Raw genomic sequence first — 18,144 nt, 5'->3', positions numbered from 1 at the left:
GAAAGTAATCCCTACTTAAAAAGGCATTTAATTTAGATTTATAATGCTAAGAGAAATAATCCACTGCAAAAGGATTACTCCTTACTTCGCTTCTCAGTGTTCAGGAATGGGAAAAAATATGGGACAGCAATATCTGTGTTTTTGATGGGGCCAGCAGAACTATAGCAGTTGCCCTTCCTTCCTGTTGGAAAGCCAGAATAATCACCATCGATTCTCTGTGTGGTGGTTCCCCATGTCTTCCGAGGAGAAGAAAAGCAACTGCTAGTACTGGCTCCCAGGATAGTGTCAAGACACCACTTTGCTTTTTTCCCTTTAACCTTTACCTCCCACCAGTCTCTGAGATTGTTGTTATACCCTCTTGTGCCAATAAATATAGATGTTCCTTAACTACAGTTAGTTTCTTTTCTAATTAAATCCTTCTAATCAGTAAAAAGAAAAGGAGTACTTGTGGTACCTTAGAGACTAACAAATTAATTAGAGCATTAAGCTTTTGTGAGCTACAGCTCACTTCATGAAAGCTTATGCTCTCATAAATTTGTTAGTCTCTAAGGTTCCACAAGTACTCCTTTTCTTACGGATACAGACTAACACGGCTGCTACTCTGAAACCTGTTCTAATTAGGAAGTCTCTGCTCCTTTAGATAAACTTAATAGTACAAAAGGATCAGCATCAGCAGAGAATTATGGGTTTTCTAAATGTATATGATGCTGCTTGAAAAGGCTTTCTCTGAAGCGTATCTTTATCACCGGATATTACTTTTTTCCCCTAATGTTACATGGGCTTTGATCTTAGGTGAATCTCACAAACCATTGTGGCTTTATGGGAGGACTGCAAAAAAACAAAAGCACTGGATTGACCACTCCATATTTTGCTACCTCTACAGTGGAAGTAATGTTTCATGTGTCAACAAGAATGCCTTCTGATTCAGATGACTCTCTAACAAAAAAGGTAGGTGGTTTTGAATACAGCTTTTCCCTTAGGTAACAGTATATCAAGGGATTTTAGGAAATCATTCCTTAAAAATAATTTGTAGTTTTTTTTCTAAAAATAATACAATGTTTGTTCCTCTAACAGTTTATATATTATTAAAGCTGGTTGGGGTGGGTGGACTATAGCGTTGTTAAATTACTTTCTACCAACCAATTATTTTGCCACAGAACATGAGTTTTGTCACATTTGTACATCTTACTGCTGCTGAGGTCACAGGAATGGTGATGTAAGGAGAGGAAAAGGAACAGAGTTAATAGTCTGTGTGGAAGAAAAAGCTCCAAATCTGAATGACATGATCTAGTGCTTTGAGACTTCTGGAGGTGAACTGTTAACTTCTTGAAATAGCTGATGAATACATGGTCCAAAGATGAATGTTTGTTGTTCTTCAAGTCTTGCAGCTAAGCACGTTCATAGAACATTTGCCTTTAAAAGAAAATAAAAATGTTAGGAATTTGACAACATTTAGTGAATTTAGTTGTATAGCTTTGGTGATGACACAAATGTTCAGCAGAAATCTGCTCTCTTATATCCACCTTAAGGGAAAAAAGGCTTTCTGTATTGGTATTTTTTCTTTAGAATTTAATAAATTCCACATTAGTGATAATAAGTTGAGGCCTCAAACATGTGTCCTATTACAAATGAACAATTGGCTATCATTAGACTGTCCCCCCATCCTCTGTACATATATCTTCAGATGTGCTAATCCATTCAGTAGACACATTAATGAGCACTGGCTGAAGTGTAATATTGGAGGAAGTGAGACTGGTTGACCTCAGCATGGAGTTTAATACTTTGTAATTAAATTAGATAGTTGACAGTATAGAGAGAAATAGCCATGCCTTTGGCAACTTCAATTATTGATGACTTTTTTTGTTCTTTTTGTTCAACTTGAAGAAAATAATTTATATCTTTTTATTATCATTGTTGTTGTTATAAACTGACTTTTAATTCTAAAAGTGGTATTATACAATTTTTTTAAACTATTAAAATATTTTTCTTACATGTCTAAGATGGGTACTTCCTACTCCACTCTTCTATTTCATAAAGTGCAGTCAATGTATTTAGGTTCCTAACCAAATTATTAAAGTATCTTAAGAGCAAAAACAACATCATTTTTTAATGAGTATAACTAAAGTAACAATATGATTCTTGTCTCAGCCTTTTTGAAGAAACCAGTGTACTTTGCATACAGAAATATGTATCAATAACCTTTATGGATTAGAGTGATTAAAAAGCGATGTGGGGAAAACATAATGAAAACTTCCACTATTCGTTAGATAACTAAAAAAAAACAACATTTTAAATGTTACAGGTTTCAGCAGAAAGTGCAGTCTGAATCTTGTATCTGTTTTCAAGAGAATTCAATCCTTTCCACATAGCTAATACCTTTAGCCACATTTCAGAGTTGGTCCAGTCCTTTGGTGATATAAATTTTTTTTAAAGTACAAATCAGTCACCGTTATTTGATATTCTCCGTTATTCTATATATATACTCCGATATTCACCGTTACGGTTTGATATTCTCACCTAAACCCCATTTCTTTCCGCTTTCACCTGTAATCACATTCTTCAGTGATTTAGACTATTCTGAGAGGCAGTATGGTCTTAATGAATAGGGTACTACACTGTGAGTCTGGAGACCTGGATTCCATTCCTAACTCAGGGTATGTCTATAAATCGATCCCCGAGTGCTCTCCCGTCGACTCCTGTACTCCACTGCCACGAGAGGTGCAGGCAGAGTCGACGGAGAAGTGGCAGCAGTCAACTCACTGCAGTGAAGACACCATGGTGAGTAGATCTAAGTACGTCGACTTCAGCTATGTTATTCGTGTAGCTGAAGTTGCGTAACTTATATCGATTCTACCTCTCCCCCACCCCCTCAAGTGTAGACCAGGCCTCAGTCACTGACTTGCTGTGTAACTTTGGTCTTGTCACTTTACCTCTCTCTGCCTCTATTTTCCCTCCCATCTTCAGTCTGTCTATTTAGATTTTAAACTCTTCAGGGAAGAGAATGTCTCATGTGTTTTTACAGTGCTCAACACACTGGGCCTCTGATTCCAGTCGGAACCTTTAGACACTTCAGCAGTACACACAGTAGTGATCCGAAATATTATTCATTATTATTAAGACGTGCTAAGTACAGTATGCAGCATGTGATCTTTTACAGCAGAAGATTATATAAAATGTGAAATAAAAATAAACTGTCGCTACTGAGGTCACAGAAATGGTGATATAAAGGGAGAAAATGCAGGGAGATAAAGAGTATGTCTACACTGAAAAAAAAACCCCAAACCTTGCAGCAACATGTCTCAGAGCCCTGGTCAATCAACTCAGGCTTGCGCTACAGGGCTAAAAATAGAAGTGTAGACGTTTCTGCACAGTCTCTGAGACGCATCCCTGTTACTGGGTTTCAGAGCCCAAACTCCAGCCCTATCAGGGATGTCTACACTGCTACTGAGCCCAAGTCAATTGACCCAGGATCTAAGACTTACTGCTGTGGTTTTTACAGCATAGACATATTCTAATTGTGTGGAAGATCTTGGATCTTGAACTTACTGAGGACTTTGAATGTGTTTAGCCATGTTTTTAAATGTGTGTTTTATTTCTATAATTTGAACAATTTATTTATTGTACTTTGGTTGGCTGAATAATTGTTGCTGGTTTCTATATTGTAATGTGCCTAGAGGTAGATGATAGGTTCATCTTATAAATGGAAATTAAATTTAATTAAAATAAAACTTCTTCCTGCCAGCCCAACCACTTCAGTATCAAGATTCTAGTGCTTCAGATGCTAGGCCAATTTAAAACTTATTTTCTATCAATCTTTCTGAATAGTAAATAAAATTTTAAGTATCTTAGGTACCTTAGAAACACTGGAGTCAAAAGAGAACAGTTAGAGAGCAGAAAAAAAGATGAATTGAAAAGGAAGAGAAGGGAATGTTTTGGAGATCGGATTAAAATTTAAATGATGAATTACAAGTGTAATTTTTAATGCATATGTATCCTTCATCTTTGAATTTTTCTAAGTGAAAAGATTTGTCAAAATAGAAAATATTATTTTAAATACAGTTACAAAAGTAACATTATGATGAAAGTGTCAAAATTTAAGAAAGAATTATAAAATCTCACAATTCACAATGGGAGTGATATCACATTCACCCATGCAGCTTACTCCCTTCTCTAGCTACTGCTAGCACTTTGAGGAAATTTGGAGGGGGAGGGTGTGAAAGTGTCTTAATTAATATATTATACATATGGTGTTAAACCAAAAGAGGTCATTTTCTAATTATTAGCCTATTAATCCAACTGAAACTTTTGGTGATTATATAAATGACTCGAGCTTAGTTTGACATTGTCAAAGCCCTTCAAAAGAATTATTGACTCATAATTCATAGCTAATTGTTTTGCTTTGATTTTAATACAAACTGGATGGTTAAAGGCATAAGGCCATAAAGCATGGCCATTATTGCAATATTAATATTTTTATAAAATTGCAATTAATCACACACATTATTTTACAGGAGTAAAAAATATTAATGTTAAAACAGCATTTTATGAAGAACTTAACCATATGTTTGAAGGTGCCTTAGATAGACGCTAAATACATGTAAATTTGCCAAAAAATAGCTGCAATAACAACTAATTACAACTACAATACCCACCTGCTGAAGTGAAGAAACAGATTGACAGAGCCAGAAGAGTACCCAGAAGTCACCTACTTTGTGGAGTACAGGCCCAAAGAACAAAGAAAATAACAGAACACCGCTAGCCATCACCTTCAGCCCCCAACTAAAACCTCTCCAACACATCATCAAGGATCTATAGCCTATCCTGAAGGACGACCTATCATGCTCACAGATCTTGGGAGACAGGCCAGTCCTTGCTTACAAACAGCCCCCCAATCTGAAGCAAATACTCACCAGCAACCACACACCACACAACAGAACCACTAACCCAGGAACCTATCCTTGCAACAAAGCCAGTTGCCAACTGTGTCCACATATCTATTCGGGGACACCATCATAGGGCCTAATCACATCAGCCACACTATCAGAGGCTCCTTCACCTGCACATCTACCAATGTGATATATGCTGTCATGTGCCAGCAATTCCCCTCTGCCATGTACATTGGTCAAACTGGACAGTCTCTACATAAAAAAAATAAATGGACACAAATCAGACGTCAAGATTTATAACGTTCAAAAACCAGTCGGAGAACACTTCATTCTCTTTGGTCACTCGATTACAGACCTAAAAGTTGCAATTCTTCAACAAAAAAGAACTTCAAAAACAGACTCCAATGAGAGACTGCTGAATTGGAATTAATTTGCAAACTGGATACAATTAACTTAGGCTTGAATAGAGACTGGGAGTGGATGGGTCATTACACAAAGTAAAACTATTTCCCCATGTTTATTCCCCCCTAACCCCTGCTGTTCCTCACACATTCTTGTCAACTGCTGGAAATGGCCCACCTTGATTATCACTACAAAAGGTTCCCCCTCTCCCCCCCCCCCGTTCTCCTGCTGGTAACAGCTCACCTTAAGTGATCACTCTGGTTACAGTGTGTATGGTAACACCTGTTGTTTCATGTTCTCTATGTATATAAATCTCCCCACTGTATTTTCCACCGAATGCATCCGATAAAGTGAGCTGTAGCTCACGAAAGCTTATGCTCAAATAAATTTGTTAGTCTCTAAGGTGCCACAAGTACTCCTTTCCTTTTTGCAATAAGAAGCTGCTTCCTAAATTTTTCTGCTGTGTTGTGTTCCTGCTGTACCTCTCTAGTGAACTTTATTTTTGAAGTAAACAAAATAAAATTTGAAGACTAGCTTTCGTTATAAAAGGAAATAGTTTTTTTCCCTTTCCTTCTTTAGATAAGTGGGTACTAGAAATTACAAATAATTTTGGCAAGAGTTCAAGGGTTAATGCAAGAGATAAATAAAAGGAATTTTCTGTAAATTGAGCCCTGCATTATTTCAGTTGTCTTGCCTTTCCAAACCTAACTCATTTAATTTTAAAAAGTAAATACTTAAATTTTTCCTGACAGTGTGCTTTGCTTTTTCTATCGTTTATTACTTCAATTATACTTGGTATCACTTAAAACAATCTGCCATTTGGAAATCTCAGTGTAGCCTGCAGCTTAGTATTAAGTCTGGCTGGTATTGTAACATGCACAGCATATGACACTAATGTATCAAAATTAGATTTGATCATCCCTCCTGGTTATATTTATTTCACATTTCTTTTGTATTCAGTTAACATAAACATATTAGGAAAGCTGACACATGGTGATGGCTGTATAGTAAGAATATTTTAAAGTATTTTGATTTAAAATTGCAGATAACTTGGCTTTTCCAAATTTTTGAGTGTTTTTACTTATTTTTAACAATGGAGAAGAGGTTCAAAGCATATACTGTAGCTGAAAGGGATAAATTATCTTTCTATTGTTTATCATTTATATATGGTTGTGCCTTAAATTCCCAACTCAGATTGGGGATCCATCATGCTAACCACTGTTCATACACATAAGAAGAGACAGTTTCAGTCCTGAAGAGTTTACAAGACAAAGCATGGAAAAAAGAAAGTGTTGTTACCCTGATTTTCAAGTGGGGAACTGAGGCACAAAGGGCCACATCCTCATCTGGTGTAAATTGTCATAGCTCCATCTACTTCAATTATGCTATGACAATTTATAAACATAATCTTTGAGCGATTATCCACACGTATTCCACTCTTGGTGTGTTTGCATCCCAGGCACACAAGATTGGATTATTTTAAATAGCTGTGTCTGTGGGGGCCACACATGCACCCTGGGCATCCTCTCACTCCCTACAGCAGAGAGTATAAAGGGTGGGGCAGCCCCAACTCTCACTAATTTCCTTCTTACCACCTATGGCAGCAAGACAAAACCTTGTGTCCACATCCCTTGCTCTGAGCTGGTTCATTTCTGTAGTTAGTTGTTAACTTAAATAAATTTTCTTTGCCTACTGGCTTAAAAAAAAACTCCAAAACTTTAGACTTATTCAGAGTAGTGATAGGTTTCCTTTTTGTGTTCAAGGGCCTACTCCCCTGTACAAGTGCACCTCCCTACAAGAACTTAAAATGTTTGACTTCAAGTTGCAGGGGTTCAAGGTTTGCCTCTCCTCTGAAGCAGCGATGTTGGTGAATGATGGACACTCCCAATGTTTATACTGCCTGGAAGAAGGTTGTGCTTTGGAGCACTGCCCAGTTTACAAGTCCTTTTCCAAGAGGATTCAAAACGCATAAGAATGGCCATACTGGATCAGACCCCAGCGGTCCATCTAACACAGTATCCTATCTTCCAACAGTGGCCAATGCCAGGTGCTTCAGAGGGAATGAACAGAACGGGGCAATTATCAAGTGACCCATCCCCTTTCGTCCAGTCCCAGCTTCTGGCAGGCAGAGCATAGCATTGCATCCCTGACCATCTTCGCTAATAGTCATTGATGGACCAATTCTCCAAGAACTTATCTAATTATTTTGTGAACCCAATTATACTTTTGCCTTCATAATATCCCCTCGCAATGAGTTCTACAGGTTGACTGTGCCTTGGGTCCTTTGTGTGTGTTAAACTGCTGCAAGGGAGGCGAAACTGAAACTCTTCCTCCTGGAAGTGTCCATGCAAGCCCTACTGGACCCCAGCAGACCTTCCAAGAAGCTCTAGGTACCAGGCTCATCCCATGCATGAGTGTCCTGGTGAGCCAAGACACCACCCCAGGTTCCTATGAAACTTCATAAGCACCATTCATCAGTGACATTGGTGACGTCTTTGGAAAGGGTCTGTAAGGAGCATTGCTCTAGGGATCAGAACAGGCACCAAACCCCCTCTCTAAATGGGGGATGAAAAGCCTCCCCTAAAGCTTATTCTTCTAAATGCCTAAAGAAATGGTGTCCCATCTCTGTGTGCCTGCATCGAAACCCAAGTCAGCACCGGTGGTCTCTCCCATGCCAAGAACTGTACTGCCTCCAGTACCATCAGCAAGTCACTGACCATGACACTAAATCACCTAGCACAGAGTACTTTGGTACTGTTTGCCTCTGCACTGAGAACCATGGCACTGAGTACCTCTGTACCAAGACCCATCACTACAATACTGGCCATATCTTTAGCACCAGCTGAGACTTTGACTGCGGTCATTTGAGGACTCTGTATCTGCACCAGATGAATATTTCTATCAACATCTTTACCCCAATATTTTTGTGGTTCAAGCAACTCAGGAAGAATCATAGCAACCAGAACAACCCAAATCTACTTCTTGGGAGAACAACCCAAAGAAATTGGATCTCTTTGGGAGGAAAATATATTTCTCAGCAAGTCTGCAAATAAAAGTAGTATCATTGTTTTTTGAAATACAAATTCCTGCTTTGGGCAGACTTTCTAACTTTCATAGAGAGGCTTCTGAAGGACCAGAATGAGGAACTGAAATCCCTCATGGCTGAGGGCCAGCTCACAGCCTGAACAGTGTTAGAGGCTGCACTTGATGCATCAGATTCTGCAGACAAGACAATGTGCACTGCTGCAGCAATGAGAAGATTGCAACAGTCTTGGAGGGAGGTCCAAGCGATTATAGGAGACCACCTGTTTGAGGGCAGTGAGCTCTTTAATAGTGGCGTGGATGAAGCACTCCATATACTAAAAGACTCTAGGGCATTCATAAGGTTCTTAGGGCTATATGTCACAGCCCCAAAGAGGAAACATCAAAGGCAAACAACCATTTTAAGATGGAGACTACTGTCTCAATATTAGCCACAGAAATGGTCCTCGGAGCCCCTAAGGAATGATTTCACTTGAGGTGACCCTCTGCCTTGTCTTTGGCTTGCCCCACAATCTAAGGCCCCAGGCAAGATCCAGTTTTGACTCTCATGTCGAGAATTTGGCTGGGACACCTTGGGATCCACTTCCAAATCATCTTTTGGCAACTATCTTTCATAATTCCAGTAGGCTTGAACTGGGATAACTTTGGACTGTTAGAGTCCTCAAGAGAATCAGCATGGGGTATCCCATCCAGTTTTAGTCTGCTCCATTCCTCTTCAGGGACCCCTTGTGACCCTCACAGCATCCCAGTGCATGAGGACAAGGGGCTCATTGGTTTATGGTAGTGAGTTTCAGCTGATCTGACTAGTTAATGTAATGGCATACAACTCAGTAATGGCATAACTTGTATCTAAAAGGTGTCACATCAGATATCGATAGAAAGCTAATAACATACTGATCATTAATATCATTGGGTGGTATATGAACATAGGACAAATTCAAAATTACAAAAATATTGGAAATTGTTACCCAAGTGTGTCTGCCAGGCCAGGCTGAAGTTACTCCACCATAGACAACAGAATGTGGTTCTGCCACCTGGAAGGCATCTCTAAGGTACACTAAGAGACAATGGGAATGCAGATTACATAATAGGTAAATAGGACCATTGTAGTGAGGAGGTGTGGCCTCCCTCAGAGGTGGGCGCGGAAGGAACGCCGCAAGCTGCTTGGTGGGTGGAAGCAGAGGGGCGGGACAGAAAGAGGAAGTATAAAAGGCTGGCTCAGCAGCTCAGTTGGGAGGGAGCTGCTGAGACGCTTCTTCCCCACTGCTGGAGCGGGGTGCTAAGGAGAATGCCTGTTGCCCCAAGTACCAGCCAAACCTTCCAAAGAGCCCTGCCACTCCCATCACTGAGGAGCTCTTACTGCTATCCTTGGCGATATATCCCGGGGAGACTGATGATGACCCCTGGATGCAGGTACACCCGAGGGGGAGAGTAGGAAGCAGCCATGGGGAACCAGACTACCCTGTCTATGGTGCCGCCGGAAACACGGTCAGTGTGCTGCAGGTGGATTCATCATTGACCCAGTGGCAGACCACTCAGCTACCGTTAGGGCCCTGGGCTGGGACTCGGTGAAGTTGGGTGGGCCCAAGTCCCCCTACCCCTGCCATCCCACCCATGGGGTGGCAGTACTCCTCCCTCCTTAGGCCAGGAGGCCTGTGCTCCTTATGCCTGTGCCCAATAGACTGTGTGTTTGGGTGCTCACCCCTGCCAGAGCCTCATAGACACTGTGTTTGGGAGTCTTGCCTGATTGCAAGTCAGAGCCCTGATTGTTTATTGCCCCACCCTGCTTGAGGGCTTATAACTTAGTATTGCTGTGTCTTGACCACCGGCCAGAGCCAAGACTGTTTGCGGCCCCCCCATGCTTCAAGGCCCATTGAGTACTGCTAATTCCCCCTTTCTTTGTTTTGAGCATACTCTAGCAGACCAGACGGTTAGGAGGTGTGTCCTCCCTCAGAGGCAGACGTGGAGGGACAGCCATGCCTGCTTACAACCATCAAGACAGTAGTGGAAGGAGATTGCAGGAGACTGATCAGTTTGTACTTCAGCAAACACCAGCAGGGCAAGAAACTCGTATGGAACTTCCTTCACCAGGAGACTCCATGTTGCCTTCCTCACAACTTGAATGAACTTTATTTTGGGAGGTAATCTTCAGAAGAATCCATTTCAAACCTTCATTGAACTGTAAAGAGAGGGACAAAAAACTGAGAAAGCAAGAAGTCCTGGCATATCCCTATCTAGATGACTGGCTGATATGGGAGAAATCCCCACAGCAAGTGACTGAATCATTTCAGTGGACACTAAATGTCTTTGCTGCACGGCATTGAGTAGAAAAATCCACACTGACCACAACCCAGAGCATAGAGTTTATTGGGGCAGTGTTAGATTCCAGGTCAGCAAGAGCATACCTCTCCCCATAAAGATTTCAGGCTAACTCATCTGGCAATTTCAGTCTAATCCCAGTACACTTGTGAGGATCTACCTCAAACTCTTGGGGCACATCATGGCTTGTACCTATGTCATATGTGTGCCAGACTTTATCTCTTGAAGTTTACAAAGGTGGTTGAGATCAGTGTATCTATCCAACAGTTACAGCATGGAACATTGAATGATGATCCCACAAGAAGTTCTTTCCTCATCAAATTGATGGATGGATCCAACACAGTAGTTGAGTGGGGTGTCCTTCTCTGAACCACTACTCTCAAAAACTCTAGTAACAGATGTCTCCATCCATGGGTAAGGCATGCACCTGAACAACTGCATATCCAAGAGAAATGATGTCCTCAGGAGGCAGTACTGCATGCAGATATATTGAGACTCAGAGCCATTTGGCTGGCATGCAGGATGTTCCTGCCCCTTATTTCAGGACCTGACAATCTAGGTGTTATGGTCAACACTGTGGCAGTGCACATCAGTAAGGAAGGGGGAGCCAGATCTCCACTCTGCTAGAAAGCCATACAGCTCTGGCAATGGTGCATCAGACTTCACATCACACCAGAAGTGCTACATCTCCCTGGTCTCCAGAACATCCTGGCAGTCCAACTCAGCAGAGACTTATCCAAGAACCATGGTGCTTCCTGAAGACCCCCTGTGGAGGGACCACTTGAGGGTCTTTTGCAGGTGGGGGTTTCCAAAATCTGGACTCATTTCCAATATTTTAGAAAAACAAATTCCACATGTTCTATTCCAGAAAGTGACCAACCCTGGGCTCCCTCATGGACACCTTTCTCATACCATGGGCTCCAGATATAATGTACATCTTCCATCATGATAGTTCTGGTATGGACCACACAATTCTGGTATTCAGATGTACTGACTGTCGTTATGAAGACAGGTCACCTATCTGTCCTGCCGCAACCTGGTTTCCTAGGATAGTGCTTGGATCCTACACCTTGACCCAGTGTCCCTAGACCTGACAGCCTGGATGTTAGATGGATGAATATACACAAAGAAACTGTTCTGCTGCTGTTCAAGACATTTTGCTGGAAAGCAGAAAACCTTCAACCAGATTGCAAACAGTTTTCTATTTTGGCATTTCAGCAGCAACTCACCACTGAAGCTTTAATTACATCAGTATTGGACTATCTACTTTAACTAAAGCAATTGGGATTGTCCTTCAGCTCAATAAGCTTGCACCTGGCAGCAATCCTGAGATAATCATCTGTCTGCCCAAGATCACACAATCTTCTCACATCCCACATGGATGAAATTTCTGAGAGATCTCAACTCATGCTTTCCCACCAGTCAGGAAACCCTCTTCTTTCTGGGACCTTAACAGGACTGATGGGTCTACATTTGAGCCTATGCTATCTGCTCTTTCCACCACCTGTTAATGAAGACCGTTTTTCTGGTAGCCATCATATCAGGTAGGAAGTTGGAAGAGATCTAGGCTTTCATGGCAAGTCACCCATATATGATCTTTCGCAAGGACAGAGACACTCTGAGTCCTCACCCAACTTTTCTGTCTAAGGTAGTTTCGAATTTTCACATCAATCAGTCAGTTCATCTCCCCATTTTCTTCCATAAACTGCTCTCTTTCCAAGGTGAAATTAAACTCCACATGCTCAATGTTGTAAGAGCATTGTACTTTTATTTGCATAGGACTAGGCCATTCAGGTGTATGCCTTTACTCTTTATAGCATTTGTTGAGAGGATTAAGGGACAATGCGTGTCAGCTCAGAGACTAAGTGGGTCTCAGACAGGGGTGGGCAAACTTTTTGGCCCAAGGGCCACATTGGGGTTGCAAAACTGTATCGAGGGCCAGGTATGGAAGTCCGTTCCTCCCCAAATAGCCTGACCCCCGCCCCCTATCTACCCCCTCCCACTTCCCGCCCGCTGACTGCCCCCCTCAGAACCTCCAACCCATCCAACCTCCATTGCTCCTTGTCCCCTGACTGCCCTGTCCCGGGACCCTCCGCCCCCTGACTGCCCCCCGCAGAACCACCAGCCCAGCCAACCTCCATTGCTCCTTGTCCCCTGACTGCCCCGTCCCGGGACCCCCCCACCCCCGGTACCCCACCCCCTATCCAGCCCCCCCCCCGTCCCCTGACTGCCTCGACCTATCCACATCCCCGATCCCTGACAGGCCCCCCCCGGACTCCCACGCCTCTCCTGTCCCCAGTCGGACTGGGGGGAGGGGATATGACAGCAGGTTCAAGTACATAAATGTTGTTGCAAAGAAAAGGTGATAAATTGTTCTCCTTAACTGCTGAGGACAGGACAAGGAATGATGAGGCTTAAATTGCAGTAATGTCAGACATTAGAAAAAACTTCCTAACTGTAAAGATAGTTAAACCCTAGAACAAATTGCCTAGGGAGGTTGTGGAATCTCCGTCATTGGAGGTTTTTAAGAACAGGTTAGACAAACTGCCATCAGGGATGGTCTAGATAATACTTAGTCCTACCTTTAGTGCAGGGGTCTGGACTAGGTGACCTAGTGAGATCCCTTCCAGTCCTACATTTCTATGATTTACCATTCACTATTGCCTGGTACAAGCAATCCAGATCAGATGCTAGCTTTGGTAGGGCATTCTTACAATCTTCATTCAAATAGAACTTCTCAAATCCACTTCCAGGCAATAGGCAATTGCTTGTAGGTCACCAAGAGTGGAATCTGTGTGGACACTCACTAGAAGAAGAGAGAACCATCGCTTACCCTACAGTAACTGTGCTGCTTCAAGATATGTTCACACAGATTCCATAGCCTGCCTTCCTTCCCTGCTAATCAGAGCCCTGATCCTATGGGATTCTGACTGAAGGAACTGAGTGTGGTTTTCAGCTACCTCACCCTATATACACTCTGTTATAAGGAGTGCTAGGGTGCAGGTTTGGCCCCCATAAACAAAAAAAAATCCTCTTGTATGCATGGGGCACATGCACATCAGAGTGCAACTCTGTGTGGACACCACATCCCGAAGAACCAGTCACTATAGTGTAAGTAACTGTTTTATGTGACCCTGAAAGAGAATTGACTTGTTCAGGATCATACAAGAAGTCTGTGTCAGAGTCAGGAATTGAGACTCAGGAGATGTAGGTTCAGTACTGTACGGGGCCACAAGAACATCCTCCTTGTCTGCTAGAAATGTGAGAGTCTCTTTTCACTGAGACTTTATTTTAAAAACTCTTGTATGCAGTTACAAACAAACAGAGAACAGCACAAACATGTAATAATGCAAAGGCGGCCACTAACAACCTGATTAGGCCCTGAAATTTATCCCCTTTTAAGTAAATCCTAAATAGTATTCTAGAAGGTTTGTAGGTTATATTGTTAAATCATCCTCTACTCAGAAGTATCTGTTTATTATCCAGAGATGCTGCATAGGTTTTACTTTAAATAAAAGTACAGATATGCTCTTAAAATGACTGTAAAAGAGGCCCTTTCTGATTTAACGGGGGGGAGGGGGTGTCTTCAGGATAGTATCTGCTGACTACTTCTTACTCTTATTATCAATGCAGAGCCAGCACAGTTCAAAGAGTGAGTTGAACTCTAGTATCAATAGAATAGTTTACTGAATTCCAATCATGTGATGCTGTGTAAGCTAACTGAAGGCAATGGGCCAACAGAGATGTCATCTGTGGTATAATTTGGGATAGAACTGGTATAACTGAAGACTTAATTTGTCACATACAACCTTTGTTATTGGTGATGAAGTGTGAGAGGGAAAGCAGTTTGCTTTTTCAGATGCCAGGTTGAGTTTTCAGGGCTGTCACTTAGTGGGAGGAAACATCATTTTATCTGTACACTGAACTCATTGGATCAAGAAATCCATTGAGAAATAATAAACATGGAGCCACCTCATGCCATTTTTGCAATGACTTTTCAGGAAAGAATACATTTTAAGAGAAGATGAATTTTGGAGCGTAAGGTTGAGATTTTCAAAAGTGTTCATCATTGGCCTAATTCTACTTTCATGAAAGATGATGGGAGTTTACCACTGACTTAATGGAAGAATTCAACCAATTGTGAGCAGTTTTGAAAGTCACACCCCAAATGAGTTAAAAGTATTTCTTTTAACCTAGTATATTATTGTTCAGAATGATTTCAGTGGTGCACATTTTGAATAAGTTGTTTATCACAAAACTTCTGGCCATTGAAAATTTGCAAAGGTATTCAGATTTCAAGAAAAAATATATACTTAGTTTCAGCGGTTTTGGGGCCATGGAAAATCCAGATTACATTCTTCTCTATGATTATTTTATTTGATGGTAGCCCATTTCCAATCTGACAAGAGGAGCAAAGTTCCAAATTCCTCAAATACAAATCTTGTAGCCACAGATTCATTCAAACTGCTCTGAGAATTGATATAGAAAGGTTTCACACTTACAAACTTAGTCCCTATTAATCTTGGTGTGAGGATAGAAGGTATTTTGGTAAATCAAATACAAGCCACTGAACATCTTCAACCAATTTTATTAGGGAAAATAGTAGATTTAACTTGGAAATATTCTATATTGTCACAGTTGTTCATTTTAAAAAAGTCATACCTGACATCAGCATACTAAACACAGACCTAATTGTGAATGTTTGCTTTGACTTGCATTTAAACAGGGACATTACAATGTGGTTTGGATGTGTCCTTTCTCTGCACCCCACAAATTCTTCTTCAGTTCATTGTCATTTGGAATACAAGCCTTGGCTATATCTCTACAGCTGCAGTAGTGTGTACTCAGCTGTTAAAAATAATTTTGTTTTTCCCTTTTTTTTCCAGCTAAGACATTTAGGAAATGATGAAGTGCACATAGTCTGGTCAGAGCATACTCGAGACTACAGAAGAGGAATAATTCCTACAGAATTCGGTGATGTTCTCATTGTTATCTATCCAATGAAAAACCACATGTTCAGTATCCAGATCATGAAAAAACCAGAGGTAAAATTTTCTTTTGTTTTCCCTCATGTGTTGACTAACTTTTGAGTTGTCTAGATATGTGTTACTGTTTTTTATGGTGTGATATATTGATCCGACAAGGTAATCCTTCTTTAATAATGACAGTAGTAATAACTACAAGATAGAAGTCATGTATACTGGGTGCAGTGTAGAGAGGAAAATAAGCAACTGTGAACAAAAGGGCCATAATCCCATCAAGCAGTTCTGATAACTAATATAAACTGCAAGAACAAAGGTTAGAATATTTTATGTAGTCACTTGAACTCTGAGATTAGATTAAATTAAATTAGTCTGGTTTGTTAGGTTTTTATTGTATTGTATTAGCACATGAATCCAAATCCTAGATCTGTGTCCTTAGCTGGCTATCTCTTCCTCCTTGCTCCATTCACTGTTATTGGTTTCCTTTCCTTACTCTCTCAGCCATTTCTACCTTTCCTTTAGACTGCCACTCAGGAATTCAGGCCCAGAAAGGTATTTAAGCATGTTAGCTTTAATGGGACTATTTGCCTTGCTTAAAGTAAGGCATATGCTTAAATATTTTGTTGAACTGGGGACTTAGTGTGGTTGCCTCCCTGTCTTTCTCATAGCAATACTCTTTAACGGCACCAGATCAACCATTCAATGTGGATTGAGCAGCTGTTGAAATAGAAGCAGCAATGAGTGGTTGGATCATTTAATTCATAGGTGTGATGGCAGGGGCATGGATTTACAGATTTGTATTTCACTACACTGGATTTTGTTTACTATAAATATTAATACTAATATGCTACATGAGAGAAATGGGAAGTCAACCATATGGCGCTGAATGTGGTATGGTAGTGGCATTCATATGGCATTCAGTATAACACTAATGCCATAAATAGTATGGTACTACCAAGGATGCACACATTTCAATTAAAACTACATTTTTTTCTTACTAGAAAGTATGAGGGGTTTTATTATTGCCATATTTTATTATTATTTTAATTGCTTTAACTAAGAAGGGAACATCCTTGCTCTAATAGCATCTTCAATTACATGAAAAATGAGTGACTTCACCAATCAAACTAGATAACTTTAAGATTCTCAAAATTGAGTAATGGCATGAGTAATGGCAAAAATAGTGAACTAAAACTCTTTTGTAGTGTGGATCACATCTTAGCAGATAGATTGCCTATTAGGTACCTCTCCCATTCATGATCACCATATAGATCACTTCTCTTTTTTTGCATATAAAATCCTTGCAGTGGCAACTACAGCAATTGTTTACATACACAAAAAATAAGGTATTTTATATATTTTTACTCTTTTGATGCTATTTAGTAGCTAAAAATAAAGTAGAGATCCAGTATCTTCCCTCTATCTGTGAAACACCAGCAAGTGCTCCACAGAACCCCAGAGGTCCACACACAGCTGCTCCAGAGTGATGGGGGAGTCTCAGATGCTAACTGGTCAGTGAAAAATACGATGTCAAAATATTAGAGCCAGATAATTCTGTGGACTTTTGGGGATATACCTATATTAAGGATCAAACTTTCTGCTAGTCTCAGCCTAACTTCTAAAACTGTGCTTATAAGTTTGTATACGCAATGCCTGAATTTGCAGACATACCTGGTAGTTAGCCATGTATCAATTCATCATGTACACACAAATGCAAGATTTGACATCAGTGAGTTTCACATGAAGTTATCATAATTAATACTGCAGTGAAGGAAACACATGAGAGCAAATAGGGAATAGGCCTTCCACCTGCAATCAGACTCTTTTATTTTCAATTTGTTTAACATGTAAGCAAGCAAAAAGCATTCAGACTGATTTTATTATTTAGGAACTTGGCTCCCAATGTGTGCTAAAATACATTACGCACACAGTAGACATGGAGGTAAAATCCTTGCCCTTTTCAAATCAACAGCAAAACTCCCATTGACTTCAGTGGGGAATCAAGATTTCATGTGTGGTTTCTGCTTCAAAAAGCATACAGGTCTAATTGTAGATGTGATATAAAAAATGAGAGCAACAAATGGGGGGAAAGAGTGGTGAATGAAGATCCAATAATAGTCAGATGACTGTTATGTGCACATTTAGAAAGTTCCACACTATATAGATGCATGCTGTATCTAAAGATGTAATTGTTTTTAAAGTGGGTAGTCATTTCCCCTCACCTAGCCTTTGAACTTCACAAGTGTCACATACATGACTTACTATTAGGCTTTTGGCAGAAAGTGTTGAAAATAAGCCTGTATGAGACACAATATTCAAATGGTTACTTAAAACAGAATGTGCAGAAAAATTACCTGTTACCAAGGTCAACATGTAGTTATATGGCTGTGTATTTTCATGAAATAATAGGTCTATCACAAATAATTGTTCTGATTAACCAGAGATGAGGAGGAGGGAAAAAAATGATGCGCTCCCCATTATTAATGTTGATTTCCAATTGTTATAGCAGAGAT

General features: G+C 40.5%; 1 protein-coding gene across 6 annotated transcripts in view; it reads left to right on the top strand.

Moving 5' to 3' along the window:
* Positions 1 to 18,144, top strand: part of RALGAPA1 (Ral GTPase activating protein catalytic subunit alpha 1) — a 240,622-nt gene that overhangs the window by 170,773 nt on the left and 51,705 nt on the right. For all 6 annotated transcript variants that reach the window (XM_038407488.2, XM_038407491.2, XM_038407485.2 and 3 more), the window contains 2 exons: positions 793 to 948; positions 15,536 to 15,694. In XM_038407488.2, the coding sequence (XP_038263416.1) occupies positions 793 to 948; positions 15,536 to 15,694 (315 nt within the window). The remainder of the gene's footprint in view (positions 1 to 792; positions 949 to 15,535; positions 15,695 to 18,144) is intronic.

The sequence above is a fragment of the Dermochelys coriacea genome, chromosome 6 (assembly GCF_009764565.3).
Source record: "Dermochelys coriacea isolate rDerCor1 chromosome 6, rDerCor1.pri.v4, whole genome shotgun sequence".
NCBI classification, from domain to species: domain Eukaryota; kingdom Metazoa; phylum Chordata; order Testudines; family Dermochelyidae; genus Dermochelys; species Dermochelys coriacea.
This window is presented reverse-complemented; position numbering and strand designations above follow the sequence as displayed.